This window comes from Copadichromis virginalis, linkage group LG7 (assembly GCF_057382275.1).
Source record: "Copadichromis virginalis isolate Kocher_CV1m ecotype Utaka linkage group LG7, C_Virginalis_male_GT1.1, whole genome shotgun sequence".
NCBI lineage: Eukaryota > Metazoa > Chordata > Actinopteri > Cichliformes > Cichlidae > Copadichromis > Copadichromis virginalis.
Window position 1 is genome coordinate 25,198,650 of NC_140624.1, and position 15,770 is coordinate 25,214,419.

Here is a 15,770-nt window from a genome sequence, read left to right on the forward strand (position 1 = left end):
AAGAATTGTCTCCTCACATTGACGTTAGATTGAACCATTAGTTTAAGTATGCAGGATTTTGATGATTAATAAAGTTTGTCAAACATGGTAGGTTCTCAAAGCCATTTTTCATTGTAAATTCAATTCAGTAACATGAATTTGGAATAATGTAGCGCTTACTCCCAGCAGGACGTGGAGCGCATGGACTGGTGAACTAAGCATGATTTCAGTCAAGCTTCATGATTGTAGTTAGTTGCAGAGCCATGTAAATGAGAGAACCTTGTTCTGCATATCAAATTAAATAGCTGTTAAAACAGAGGCAATGTGAGTCTGGCTAGCTGAAATCAGTGTCACAATAACTCTTACATTTTCTGAGGAGTAAAAGCTCTTTTCTGTCTCAGCTTTTTGTTCTTTGACTTGACTACAGCAGCTTCCTATAACCCTCAGGTCATCCTCTGTCTGAAATAAGTTGTTTCAGCACCTTTCCCTTTAAATGAACTTCTTGTGATTCGCCGCCCCTCACAAACTAAAAGGTTAAACAGCAGGTGGTCGTGGACTCTGACTCTTATCTGCTCCCTTACAGAGTGCACACTTAGGATTACTTGTAAATGCACTGATCTCATCATTTTAGACTTTGGTAAATCAAAATATACCAGCATTTACATAATGCTTTTCTAGGCCACTTAAAGCCCTTTAGACGATATGAACTATATATGTTTTTACTGTTTATGAAAAGTTGGGGAGTTTTTGTACAAACTAAAAATAGATCTACCCTTTAGTTACCGGTAACAAAAACCATTTCACGTTTCTGACAGCCAATAAATCCAAATCCAGAATGATGTAAAACAGGGATAAATAAATGTTGTATTCTGATGTCAAGCTTTAATTGTTTTGGGAGTTTGAATGTGTGACATTTGGATTATGAATATACTAACACTGTATATTAGTTATGGCTAGATTTATTGGCTGGATGAAGAGTGCTTTTCCAGCCAGACAGCAGTGGTTGAGAGACCAGACACTGCAGACTTACAGCAGCTGCTAAGCCTGTTTTTCCATAGACCTAACTGAAAGAGCTTCTCTGCTGGGATGAGAGCCTCCACTTCACTGCAATGAATAGCTGTCCAGCTGCACTTAATTTATGCACGTGTGTGTTTCTGAGTGCAAATGAGGCTGGGTTTCTGAATCTTTTGTCTGCCTTTCTTATCCTCCGTGTGATTCACAGGAAATTAACATGACAACCCAACCAAAATACAGTACCTTGCCAGTATGGCATTGTTTACGTCAGCTAATAAGATCTCTAAACTTTACACCAAATGCACGAGGGAGATGTCCTGCTTTGTCGCCAGAAAACAGGATGGTATTGGAAAATTTGCCATTCAGTGTTTAATTACAGCCTTGACTTCTACCAACTATTTACAGATAATCAACATGGTGATCGATCTTTAAATAATTTTTGTTTTGTAGTAAGTCCCCGGGTTTTGCCATTTCCCTTTAGTTTTAGCTAAAGTCCACGATCACTCCCTGCCAGGCTGCGGCAGGGAGTGATTTATCATTTATCATTATGCAAGTTTGTCATTTAATTATTTATTTCCACAATCTTTTCTTAAGTTGTGCACAATTTTTCCAAATTCTATGAGTATCCATGATCGCAGTATCAAACAGAATAATTGAGATATGATTTATTTATTTATTTTTTTTAATTCTTCTGTTATGTTGTTTAATCATCAACTTCAGTATGCGTGCAGAGTGGCTGTACAAAGAGCAAGTCAGCAGCTGATTGTGTGGAAAGACTTTACCTATAATCTTCAGCCACTCCGTAGTGAATCATTATTTTATGTCTGAAACGTTGGCTTGAGGCTAGTGCTGTTTCCTTTTCTTGGATTTAATTTTTAACCAAAAAAACCTTTTTCACACATAGCCGAGGCCTCTGGCTTTTTTGCTCCTTAATTAAAGGTGCTAGATTTTTAATTAAGGGGTGTTAACTCGCTACCATTTTGTGAGCATCACCCAGTTAGCACTTATTTCCTTAAATAGTTCAATATTTTTTTTTCCATTGAGTTCATTTTTGCAATGATCCAGCTCAAATTTGCCTTTTTATTTTCCTCTGCGCTGTCATATATAAACCATTACAATGGTGGAAGCTCATATTAAACATGGCCAGAAATAATGAGTTCAGTACAAGTATTCTCCAAGATCCAGGAGCCCAAGCTTCAGTCTGCAGTAATTGCTCAGTTTCTGACAGTCTGTGTAGAAACTTGATATGATCATCTGAAGTATGGAGGTCCTCCTACCTCGTGTTTGTCTTTTGTTTGTGAGGGGCAGCATATAAAAAGGAAGCTGCCTTAAATTCAAGGTAGCTTATTAAGGGATTGGAGCTAAAAGGGTTGTTTTAGCCTGTAGATGACCTGAAGAGCTAAACGAAGGCCCAGTGAAAATAATTAAGGATTATGAGTGAGTAGAAATGTCACAGTTCACAATACCAGCTGTCGCTTTTGTACTGTAACACCGTTCTCAGAACAAAATTGCAAACAGAAGGCAGAGGACTCTTAGGGTTTTTCGTTGACCAATCCTAACCCTTTAAAATTTAAAATTCAGCTTGCTTTTCCCTTTAGGTTCTATATTTGGTTCCATTTTTGCGGTTACACTCGACAGCACCTGCAAACTAACAAGCTAACACAGAACACACCAGAAAGAAAAGTTTATACTGAAGGTAGATGGTTTCAGCGGAGTTGTGAGACCTCCCATTTGCCCATGAGACAACATCTATTTTCAAAGAACAAAATTTGTGTTGTCATTTTGAAGTTTCAATTCAAACACCAGTAAAAGCAAAGTTTCAGACAGAGCGCAGAGGCATCAAGAGTGGCTCAGCTGAAATCTGCAGCACAAAACACACTGTTTCTTTGAGCCCAATCCTAAAGTGGTACAGCTGTAATGGTTAGTTTAGTTTTTATGTGCAGTCAGTTTGATGGTGGAAAGCTGTGCTGTAAGATACAGGCGAAACACATGATTAAATATTGCTTTCTAATGTTTCTCTTCTTCAATTTTTTCTTTTTAAATCGAGCCTTCTTATATGGGCTCAAAATGTGGTCATAAATATTTTGTACTTGTAAAAAAGATTTGTATGTGTAAAAAGAATTTGTGTGTGCGTAAAAAAGATTTGTATGTGTAAAAAAGATTTGTATGTGTAAAAAGAATTTGTGTGTGCGTAAAAAAGATTTGTGTGTGTAAAAAAGATTTGTATGTGTAAAAAGAATTTGTGTGTGCGTAAAAAAGATTTGTGTGTGTAAAAAAGATTTGTGTGTGCGTAAAAAAGATTTGTGTGTGGACTTAGAAAAAAAACCCCTGCAAGTTACAAGTACGGCTTTTTGACCCTATTTTTCTTCCCTTCATCTGATTGGTCAATGTCATGTCAATCACAAATGTAACAATCCAATCAGAGAACAGATGGGTTTGGCTGTCGAGGGGCGCTTTTTTTGAACTGCAGGTCTTTGAAGGGAATAAATGCCCTTTTACATGCCAACCCAGCGTTTTCCTTCATCACCACGAAGGAAAACAGTCTGTGGTCGTCCGAGTTTGGTGATTTTTGTGTCACAGGTCTACGTGTTTAATACAGGGACTTCCACAGCCTTTTCAACAGCGCTGCGGACCGCGGGGTGGGGGCGGGCAGTGTTTTGGAAATGACAGTCTTCATTACAAAGCTTTCTTCGTTATGAATTAGCATACATGTTTTTATTGAACATTTGAAGAACCAGCAAAAAAACAAACTCTTGTAGAGGACATAAAGTCAGAGATAGAAAAGACAAGGAGCAGGTGCATCTAGTACAGGTAGGGTTGCCAACTCCCTGAAAAATAAATAAGGGACACCTCGTGGCCAGGGCCGGGCGACCCAGTTGTCTTCACCCTTCCCAGTGTGGTGAATTTTCTAGCTCTTTTTTTGTGTGTGAAATTATTTTTTTAACCCTTTGACTTGAATTTGATTTAAGTAGATGCATATTCTATTCTTTGTGATATGAACACATGTGAAACAAATGATCATTTAGCCATTTATTTTTAGCTCAAAATGACAACATTAACACAGTAAAACAGGTCTCTTTCTTAAACAGAAGCCTGTCATGCTTAACTTTTGAGAATATAAGTAAATCTTTCTTTAAAAGAACTCTGTCCTGCTTAACTTAAAATTATAGAAAACAATAGAAAGAAAAACATTCTTGTAACAGTGCACATTTAGTGCATTTAGTACAATTGGCTTCAGCTGAGGTATTATTTCAGCTTTTCTAATGCTAATCAGCTGCTCCTGTTTGTAAACCCGCTTGTTCCCATGATTACGCATCATAACTCATCATCATTATTCATCTATGTATTACTTTTATGTATTAGTCATCTATTTATTGTACTCATGTATCCTTGCAGTTGTTTATTACACAAAATAAATTATATTATCACACTTCTGGCCACATAGCGCTGATATTCACTGCACATGCCCATATTAACTTTTTCCAGCCAGGTGTTTTCCTTTTCCCATTCTTCCCTTTGTCTGAGGGGAACAAACATTGCTGCTCTAATGCTGGGCTCACACTGTGCGGTTTTAGGCCCATTTTGAGCCGATTTTTGAGTGATCGGACCGATTTTGGCCTTCATCGTGCATCGTGTAGTATACGTGGGGTAACGAGAAGTGATTAACACCTCACGACCAGCTCCCGATCATCAATCGCTCGTGAGGGTCTCACCACAGCCGCTCACACTGCGCACGCGCAAACACGTAAACGTTGGTGTAAAAGACGGCGCAGCACGGCTGTGCAGCGTGTGATCTGGACACAAGCGATGGAGGCACAACTTGTAGAACTTTGGAAAGCTCATCCGAGCCTTTTCGATGTGGCATCACAAAATTATCACGACCACAACAACCGTGAAAACAGTTGGATTTACACTGCTGCTCAATCACAGCTGCCTGATGAGTGTTTTTCATTAGCAATTTAGCAAAGTTGATGGTGGTGGTGTGTGTGTCTGTGTGAGTGTAAGACGGAGAGAGAGAGCGCGACAGATTTTCTGTTATAACCTTCATTTTATGGAGGCACAGTGTGAGCACTCAGGTCAGGCATCAGAGCATCGGGCGGTATAGTGTAAGACCTGCATCGTGACCTACCAACTTCTAACCCCTGCGAGTCAATCGTGCAGTTTGAGCAGGAGCTGAATAACGTGACTGAAAAAATCACACAGTGTCTGCCCAGCTTTAGGTCTACTGTCGTCCGAGACCGCAGTGTCGGCGTTTGTTTCCCTGTTGGCCATGCTTCTTGTTGTGGTCATCTGTTGTCTTCCGGTATTTTCTCCGTAAGCGACCTTTCCTCGACCAATGAGATGAGCAGTAATCTGAATTGTCATACTCGAATTGTCATAAGTGTGCTGTCAGCTCATTGGTCACAAAGCAGGAGAGGGGCTGGGAATTATGTTTTCAAACAAAGCGTTAATTCCATTAAAAGTTATAGACTACTTTTGATTCTCACTGTATTACGGGACAAAGTGCGTCCCTTATTAGCTCAATACGGGACGTGTACTTTTGTTTCGAAATACGGGACTATTCCGTTTTTTTAAGGGACGGTTGGCAACCCTAAGTACAGGTAGAGCTGCTGCAAAAACCCACAGAGCTCAGCAGCCAGCGCAACAAATTCTGGATCCTTTGCTTTTAGTTAGCAGTTAGCATTAGCAGCGTATCCTGCATCCGATGTGAAAGGACTTTTATGCTGCGCACTGTGACTCACAGCAATGGTCCTGGGTCAGCCCTGACTTTGTGTTAAACTAATCCTAAAGTAATAATGTTATTTCTAACCACTGATATACCACAACTTTATCCTTTCAACAGCTACTGAAAGTTAGGGGACCTAGCTGCTATCAGATATTTATATAGCGATCCTCCAGCTTCAAACGGTATCACCCTTCAAGGACCTGCAGTTCAAAACAGCGCCCCTCCGACAGCCAAACCCATCTGTTCTCTGATTGGATTGTTACATTTGTGATTGACATGACATTGACCAATCAGATGAAGGGAAGAAAAATAGGGTCAAAAATCCGTACTTGTAACTTGCAGGGGTTTTTTTTCTAAGTCCACACACAAATCTTTTTTACACATACAAATCTTTTTTACGCACACACAAATCTTTTTTTACGCACACACAAATCTTTTTTACGCACACACAAATCTTTTTTACAAGTACAAAATATTTATGACCACATTTTGAGCCCATATTCTTATCCCATTGAGCTGTCATTTCATGAGAGAAGAGGCTAGAAAAGATTTGTAGATGTAAGAGTAAGAACAAAATTCAGTTGGTTTTTGTTAGTTTGTTTTTAACTATAGTTTTTAACTATAGTTAAAAACAAACTAATATTACTGGAGGCTATCAGGATTCAGGCAGTGTGGCCATCGTCTTGTTAAACCGTAATCAGGGTGTGTTGTTTTGCTTGATGGCTGCTAACACTTGTTTGTGGACTGAATGAGGGATTTATGTGAACGATACTGTGTCTGAAAATCAGTGCTACACACAGTGAATCTGAAATGACTTACTGTATACAGTGCACCCCAAATATACAGACATGGACAAAGCTGTTGATACCCTTCCACAAATCAGACCACAGTGATCTCCAGTACAATGATCTCTGTATTTCACAATGACTCGTCTGCATTTGCTCACACGGCTCACTCTTCCTGAGTAACTGTCAAGTGCTCTTTTGAGGGACAGTGTCTCCACACTGCAATTCTCAGATCCCGGCTCGTGGAGGGCCATTTAAGAATAGTCCAGTGTTTATTTCTCAGCCTTTCTTGAGTGCTGTTAGCTTTTTTGGTTTTGGACCATTATCCCATTGCAGTATTTTTCACCTTGGTAGCCTTGGCCGTTCATTGTGCCCTGCACAGGTTTACTGTGCCAGATGCCCCAAACCCACCACCCCCAGCCCTTTCAACAGTGAGGTGTTATTTTCTTTTAAAGCATCATTTTTCCACCTGTAAACATAGAACTGATCTGAGTGGCCAAAAAGCTCCAGTTTTGTGTCATCAGTCTAAAGGACTTTGGGGCTTGTCAACATGCATTTTGCTCTTGTGTCTTTTCTGTCAGTAGTGGAGACCAAGTGTAGTTTAAAATGTGATGGATGGTGTGATCAGAAATGACGTATGTTGACCTTGGAGTTCAGCTTGAATGGTTTTGGATGGTTTCTTTCCATTTCCACATCATAGGAGGTTGACTGCAGTCCCATGAACCTTATATTTGTAAGAATAACATAATAGCCTTTACCATTTTAATGTAGATGCTTCTTTCTGAGCTCTGCAGACAGCTCTCTGTTGCTTTCTCGAGTCAGTGTTCTGGCCAAACATTTAAAAGAATCAGAGAAGATCATCAGGCATTTGAAGTTGCACAGAGGTCACGCTGCTGATCTTTTCGGTAAGGTAGTTGAAGATTCCTTCCAAATCTGCTGCTAGTAGAAAACTATGGTGCATGCGGTTCTAGCCATTCCCCTTTCGAGGGGGTAGGGACAAATAAGTAAATACTTCAGCCTACTCCTTTTCAAACAAATAATGGAATGATATTTTGTAATGATTGTGAAGGCACATGTTTGAAATGTTTGAAATAAAAATGAACTGAACTGAACTTTCCCATATTTAATCACAGTAATTGGAGTATCCACAGATGCTTCAACTGCAAATTTTAGTAAAATATTTCAGGTTGTTTCAGGCCATCGCTGTGTGAAGGGCTCTGTGTGATAGTGGAATAAGAGCAAACACTGATTGATTTTATTTATTTTTTGCTTTTAAATGTCGCGATTCAGAGTAGAGGCATTTCCCAGGCACTAAAAATAAATATTGGATAAATGAAGGCTTCTGTATGCACCTCTGACAGTTTCTTCATAGTAAATGGAGGAATGTCATTTGATTTGTAAAGGCTTAGCTTTGTAAACTGTACAGCATTTTTAATCTGTAAAAAATTTATAACTATTCACTTTGAAATAAATCCACTTGGACTGCTTCCAGCAGTGCACTCTCGCTAGAATCTCAACCTATAATCAGCTCTGTCAGTGTGACTAAAATGTAGGCTTTAAGAATCTATAGCCAGAGTTTATGACCACACTGAGAAAATCGATCTCTGTTTCTACTATATTAACCTTGTTAACAGTTATTTAGACATCATCCAGGGTTCCATTTTTGTGCTATAAATAACATTTCCGTGGCAAAGCTTTGCAAAATGCTTCAAAATATGGTATTTCTGTTAAGGCTGTCAGTTGAGCTCAGTTTTGTTTCCGTTTCCCTGAAGTTAAACTCTACCTGGGTTTCATAGTGTTGTGTAATTTCAAGTGTGAGCAGCAGGGTTCTCTGGGAAATGCCAAACACCGCATGTGGATGACATGTGCTGGAACCATAAATGTCTGAGTCTTTTTAATGTCTGTCTTTACCGTCTTTATTCTTCTTCTCTATAGACATGACCTATTTTTTATGAATATTCAACATTTCAAAGATATATTTTCAAAAGTACCTCCCCTGTGATGTAGAGGAGGCCTTTTTTTAATCTGTCTTTATTCTTTCTGTGTCTTCCTTGTAGTAAGCATGTTTCTCAACACCCTGACGCCCAAGTTCTACGTGGCCCTGACAGGTACTTCCTCCCTCATATCAGGACTCATATTGGTAAGATGTGCTTCATTCTTTATATTTGTTGATTGTTGAAGCTGATACTGGTTTAAATTTATTATAAATAAAGCAGTAATTTTTATTTGCAAAGTGTGAATGTTTAAGTTGGCTGCCCTGTTTATACTTAAGCATACAAATATCAAATATAAATGGTGTTGAAACCTGCTGTGAAATGGATCTATTTTTTTTTAAGCAAAAATCACATCCTTGATGAATCTAACTTAATCACTGTGTGCTTTTACTTGACATTCTCTTCCATGTTAAAAGGAGAAAATTAATTTTCAGAGGTGGCCCCCTGGTGATTTTGAGCCTGGGATATAATTTGTTAGGGCTTTAATCACACATTCACAGGTCATATAAAGCTGAAATGAAAGGATATCAAACCTCATTTGGTCCTCCATGAGATTATCTCCCTGCACTATCAGTGTTTATTCTGCTGCCTGGTGCATCAGAATGCAACACACTGAATGTTTTTGTGCTTTTTAAATTACCGAGAACACGTGCTGGGTTGTTTTGTTTGGGATGTGGAAAAAGATAAGAATAGAACTCTCTATTGCTGTGCATTAAACAAAAGACGCTCCAAGTATTTCATTTCTTTTTCAGGTTCTTCACAGAGACGGCAAACTGTGTAACAGTGGTTGGTGCGCAGTTTAAAATAGCCCCTCTCTTAATTAACTCACTCTCTCTTCCCCTGCGGGCGATTGGCCAGTGTGCGTAGGCTGCTTGGAAATGGTGTTGAGCTCTGCACATGCTCTGTGAAATTATTTAGAAATGTGGACGCCAGTTGGTTTCATCGAAGCAATAGTGTTCGTTTCTCTGTAAGTGGGAGAGATGTTCCAATTTGCTCGTTTTCCAAGATTCCTGTAGGAGCCCCATCAAAATTTGTCATTTCCTCCTTCAAGCAGAAGCTCCACAGTACATCAGCTTTAGCAGTCGGCAGTCTGTACAACTCGTAAAATAATCACGTTTAGATATCAATACTGGAGTCCTTCTAGAAGCAAATCTCACCATATGGAAATGCCTTCAGGCACTTGTTTGAGTTATTTTGAATGATCTAAACTGAGTTGGTCGTTAGTCACTGGAACACAACTGTGTGTACAGAATCACTACTCAAGTTAAATTTAAATTTTCCAATCGATGTTATTTTTTTTTAATTTATTTTATTATTGAGTTCCATGTTTTGTCTGCTAAATTCCATCCAATCAAAGAGCAGGTTTCACTGATTGGATCCTCTCCTTTGGCCTAAGGTGGTAATTGGTGAAGTATACCGGGGCCTCTGTGGCACAAGCTTGACTCCCATTGATACAGTGTTAATCAGCCCACACTCAGATTACTGTAATAAAGATGTGTTAAAACAGATGGAGAATAGCAACTATTTAAGCTAGCTGCTGGAGGTCTCAGCTTTACTAGCTAGTAATTGTCTTTACTTTGTTCTGATTAAAAATCGTGTGGCTGGCATTGAAAGTAGATTTACTCCCATTTTAAGCAGGTTAAAGAGAGAATTATTTTAAGAGGTGCTAATTTAAGAAGAATGTGCACAAAAAATGTGAACACTTGAATGTATCATCTTCATTGAATGAGCAGTTAAGTGAATGAGTTTCTTTCTGTCTTTCTTTCTTTCAGATCTTCGAGTGGTGGTATTTCAGAAAATATGGGACCTCCTTCATAGAGCAGGTGTCTGTGAGCCACCTGCGCCCCCTGCTGGGAGGAGTGGACAGCAGCTCTCCCAGTAACTCAAACGCCAGTAATGGGGAGGCTGACTCCAGTCGGCAAAGTGTGTCTGGTAAGAGCTACATTTGTGATCTGCTTATAGAAAAAGATTGCAAAAAGGTGACTGGGTCTCCCACCGAAAGAGCGGGGTGGAGGAGAGGGATGCCTGGATGCATCTGCTTAGACTGCTGCTCCACTAACCTGGAAAAACAGCAGAAAATGGATTTGTTTGTAGATGCATTAAGATCTGGAAAAATACAATTCTTTAAATAAATGTACTGTTAGAACTGTAAGCAGTACAAGGCAGTCTAAGAAATTAAAGCTTGTCTAGAAGCATCTTCCACAGCCAGAGTGAGCTGTGCGAGCGTCTTGACTTCTCCATTAGTGATGCTTTGATCTTGGTTAATCTGTTGAATGTATATTTGCTCGTCTGTGAAGTCTTTCATTTCAAAAGAGGAAAATGTCTCTGCTGAATAATTCCCTTGGTTCCTTTGCCAGTGATAAGGGAAAACGTTTATGCTACATAAGCATATACATAATGCAGCATGAGTCCCAGCCTGCTTTAGTCCAGACAGCCTCTGTCTATTAAAGAATCAGAACCAAATACGAGTTGCAGTGACAGTTTGGTTAAATGAGCTCACCCAGTCAGTTTAACGGCGTGTTTTCGAGCGTTCGGTCATTGAACTCTTTGTGGAGACGTGATGCAGCCGCTTTTGTTTTCAGCCAAACAACTTTGAGTGAAATAGGATTATGTGTGCTCAAGTGTACTAATCCTCCGTTTGCTGGCTAATAATCTGCTCTGTGAAAATCGCTCAGCTCAATTCAGAGATGGATGTCGCAGCTTAATATTTGTCTTTGTCACAGATGGGTTTTCAGTGAAGACCCGTGATTGATTAGTCATGGTTCTGGAATTGAATGTGGCAAAGCGTGAATTTTGTGCGCGTAGTATTGATTTATTTCTAATTTGACTTTGAAATTCGGTTTTATTGTCAGTGAGAGGCTTTTGTTTGTTTAGGCAGGACAGTTTGTTATTCAGTTAGTACAAAAATCAGTGAATAAACACATAAGAAATAATTTTCTCTGTTTAAGTCGTTAGTAATAGAATATGAGTTTTGCGATGTGTGTTGGGTTTTCATGGATATTTTATGCATCTTCTTTAAAAAAGGCAATCAAATAATTTAAGTGAGCTCCTTATTCTGATTTCCAGCTTAATTTATTTTATTCTTAAACTCTACAAGAGGAGCTTTGCATAACTCAAAATTCAAAATAATCTGTATTTATCTTCTGCTGGGCCTTGGTGCAGGTCATCCACTATGTGAAAGAAGACATTTTCTCTTTACTTTTTAAGCGTTTGTGCTTGAGATGACCATGTTAGTGATATCTCCTCTCATATCTTGACATCATAAAGATCCAAAAGTAGGCAGAAGCAGTCAGTCTGAGCTTTAGGCTTCCAGGGATTACTGCACATTTGAAACTTTTGCTCTCATAATTTTCTCAAAACTGAATCCTGAGTGACACAGTGAGGGGACGTCTCAGCTCACGCAGAGCTCTTTTAGTTGGTTGAGCAGCACTTGTCATGTTGATGTTTGATATCAGCGCACTGTAAGCCACACATCTTATTGGTGCATACATATTATAAAAACCCATATAGTTAAGCCCTGTACCAACATCGATGTGTTCAGTGCCATCAGCTCAAACACAGGCTTGCCAGCAGTGTAGGTTTGTGCAGGAACCTGTTTGGTCACTGAGGAGTTAGAAGGCCTTTCCTCTGTCAGCCATGCTCTCACATAGATCCACGTGCCAGTCATGGAGCTGCAGGGTAGAGATGGCAGAATGCGCAGGCGAACCCTTTGAAGTGTGCCGAGTAAGCTCAGTGCCAACTTTGCCCTTGACGCTCATCACTACTGTTGTGCTCTTTGTGTCTCCCTTCTGCAGAATGTAAAGTATGGAGAAATCCACTGAATTTATTCCGCGGAGCCGAATATAACCGGTGAGTGACAACAGCAAAGCAACCTGCATCTGAAGTCCAGCTCACTTGGAGTCAGTTTTCCTCTGACTTTTCCATCGTTCTTTCTCATCTGTGTCTTCTCTTGTTTGCTTTTCCAGTCTTTCAGGTCTTTCTCGTGTCAACTTTCCTGCCTCTTGAGTGTCATCAGATTTGTTTTGGTCTTTATTTTCTCTCTTGTGCCTTTGTGTGATTTTATTTTTATGTCTTTCCCCCTACTGATTTGTCTGTCTCTATTATGTGCCATTCTTCTTTTGTTATCTTTTTGATGTCTTTGCCTGTGTTCCTTCTGTTGAGTCATCCCCCACTTTTTGATTCCTCATGTTGTAATTATCCAGTTTTTCTCTTCAGCTGTAAACCCGCCAATCAGAATTGTTTTCTGTTTGAGCTTTAGCAGAGACGCGTCATTCATTTTCTGTGTTTTGTCAAAAATGTGCCAGTCAGTAGCTTATTATTAAAGCGTGTCGTTCTGTCTGTGCTGGTGTCCAGGTATACTTGGGTAACAGGTCGAGAGCCGCTGACATATTATGACATGAACCTGTCAGCACAAGATCATCAAACCTTCTTCACCTGTGACTCAGACCACCTCCGGCCTGCTGATGCCAGTAAGCAAACACACATTCATACATATGCTGTGTTTATAACCATGTGATTTGATTTAAGTGCGGAGGGCGTAATGTGACCCCTTTGACATATTAATATGTTAATGTGTTTCTCTGTGTGGTGGCAGTCATGCAGAAGGCGTGGAGAGAAAGGAACCCACAGGCTCGCATCTCTGCAGCACATGAAGCTCTGGAGCTTGAAGAGTGAGTTTAAAATTATGTCATGGGTTGAAGGTATTAATAAAAGCAAATTCTAATAATCCTAAAGAGAGTCTAGCTACTCTGCAGCCCTCTTGGTAGATATTAAGGCAGTTTTCTGAGATCCATGTCTGAATGAATTTGGAGAGAGCCATGGTCTGTATATCAGTAGTCATTAAAAAAGAACAAAACAAGAATGGCACACAGTATAGACTGATAAAGGCAAACCACTAGAAATAAAACTAAATCATACAAGACAGAAGAGGGAAAATAAAGACTAAAACAAAACTAATGTGTAGAATTACTCGTAAAATCTAATAAGTCGCTCAAAAAGGGGTTTTTTTCTCCACAAGTTGTATTTCTACTGTGGATGCACACAGTTTAAGAACATTATATTTTTTTAACAACTCAGTATTGATTCCAGAAATTATAAGTATGTTAATCTCATCCACACAGAGCACTGAAAACAGGATACGGTCTAGCAAAGAAAGCAGCAACCTACATTTTACCACAATCAGCACCATGAAACTGAATCTCTCATTAACCTTGACTTTACAACTGCAACAACAGGATTGGCTCAACAGCCCGATCTCCCCTGATTTGACTGTTGGTCCGCTCTCTTTCGATTTAGTTTATGATCCTTCTGGAAATTCATTTTATGTCCGTGGACAGTGTTAAATAAATACAACCACAACAAAGAAGAAATCAGTTAGAGACATTACATACATTTAACAACAAAGCAGCAGGGGAAGGGTATCTTTAGCACTGCAGTGCTCTGCTGCTCTGTTGGAAATGTATCAGGCCATCCTTGGAACATATGACAAGACTTTGACAAATTCAATTTCATTCCTTCAGAAGGCTTTTTGATATTTTACCTATATTTGTCAGAGCTAGAAATTTAGTCAAAAGAATTTTCCAAATTAAATCTCTTATCATCAAATTGAGTTTGGTCAATTTGACCAGCTGTATTTAACTGGTGCTTTTCTGATGGTTGTTCCAAACATATGTTGTGCACATACCAGATGAAATCAAAGGAACCTTTATATAAAAAATAATAACAAATGAGCAGACCATAAGTACTACATCTGATTTGAGTTTGGCCAGTCTTCTCTTCAGCAGTGTGTCTTGGGGCACCACTGTGATGCTTCCAGCGCGGCTGCTATTTATACATCTCTCCCTGGAAGTTTCACTGTGACCACTTTCAGTCAAGCATCTGTGTTGGATTCTGGATCTCCGCCCAGAATTGTGACCCTTTAATTTGAATTTCAGTTTGGGGAAGAGGATGAAGGTGCAGGGAGGAAGTAGAAGGATTATGAGTAGCAATAGTGTTGGTGTGCACACAATGGCCTGCGAGCTCAAACCATGAAATGTCGGTAAAAATACATTTTTATTTTTTATTTTTCTAACTTGTAATCACTGATAATGGCTTTATGCTGACTCCAGTTAGGAAGCTGAAAATCAAAACTAAGAGCTGATCGTATCTTTTAATATTTAGTATTTACATAATCCCATCTAGATGCCGTACAACCAAATATGCTTTTGCAAAACTAATACTATGAACTTCTACCAAAAAAGTAGCTCACAAACATGAATCAGACCCCAAGTCCCAAACACTACTGTTGCTTTTAGGTCCACACACATCAGTTTGTAATAAATTGGAAAACTGTAAACTGCAGGTTTTGTTTGTGTCAAGGGCGGATCTGAAGCTTCTCATCACAGACTGGCCTTCCGGGTGCTTCCATCATTCAGAGGAAGGCAGCTTTAGTTCTTTTCATGAAATTCAGGTTTATTTTTAGGAGCATTTGTGACAACCAAGACAGTGCAGAGGAACTGTGTCAGCACTACATGTTGCTCCCAGCTTGTATCAAGGCCGTGACTGCAGGTTGACTCAGAGGAAAACTTCTTTGATCAGTGATCTGTCAGACGCTGCTGACAAGCACACAAGGCTCAGGAGCATTTTTATGTCTCAAAGAAGCTGCGCTTTGTCGGCAAACGAGGAACCCCGCTGAGAGGCGGTAAATGAATTAATGAGTGTATAAGAGGCTATGCAGCAGGTTAGTTATTACTCCCTGACTTCTTCTCATCCCCATCTACAGCTGTGCAACAGCGTACATCTTGCTGGCAGAGGAGGAGGCCACCACCATCATGGAGGCTGAGCGGTTATTTAAACAGGCGCTAAAAGCTGGAGAGGGCTGCTACCGCCGCAGCCAACAGCTCCAACATCATGGTACACAATATGAAGCCCAGCACAGTGAGTGTAATCCATGCTTTAACACTTTTCCTAAGCCAGTAATAATCAAGCGACAGTATGAATGGTAGTCCTGGTCCATCTCAGCCTCTGTTGCATTTTAATAAAAAGGACGGTAAGCGTGATCTGATTGAGCTAAGTTCTGTTTTTGCAGGAAGGGACACCAATGTGTTGGTGTATATAAAGAGGAGGCTGGCCATGTGCTCCAGAAAGCTCGGCCGAACAAGAGAAGCAGTTAAAATGATGAGAGATGTAAGTACACAACCTGCCAGAAGAAAACCCACACAAACCGAAACACACAGTGTTGTGCATTCATTTCTGAATGGGTTCAGTATAAACAGTCACAGAGTATTTTGAGGT

At 39.7% G+C, this 15,770-nt stretch overlaps 1 protein-coding gene across 7 annotated transcripts in view; it reads left to right on the forward strand.

The window, feature by feature from the left end:
- Positions 1-15,770, forward strand: part of LOC146705096 (suppressor of tumorigenicity 7 protein homolog) — a 61,695-nt gene that overhangs the window by 38,237 nt on the left and 7,688 nt on the right. For all 7 annotated transcript variants that reach the window (XM_085462664.1, XM_085462665.1, XM_085462668.1 and 4 more), the window contains 7 exons: positions 8,562-8,644; positions 10,271-10,430; positions 12,293-12,347; positions 12,852-12,967; positions 13,093-13,168; positions 15,259-15,413; positions 15,565-15,662. In XM_085462664.1, the coding sequence (XP_085318790.1) occupies positions 8,562-8,644; positions 10,271-10,430; positions 12,293-12,347; positions 12,852-12,967; positions 13,093-13,168; positions 15,259-15,413; positions 15,565-15,662 (743 nt within the window). The remainder of the gene's footprint in view (positions 1-8,561; positions 8,645-10,270; positions 10,431-12,292; positions 12,348-12,851; positions 12,968-13,092; positions 13,169-15,258; positions 15,414-15,564; positions 15,663-15,770) is intronic.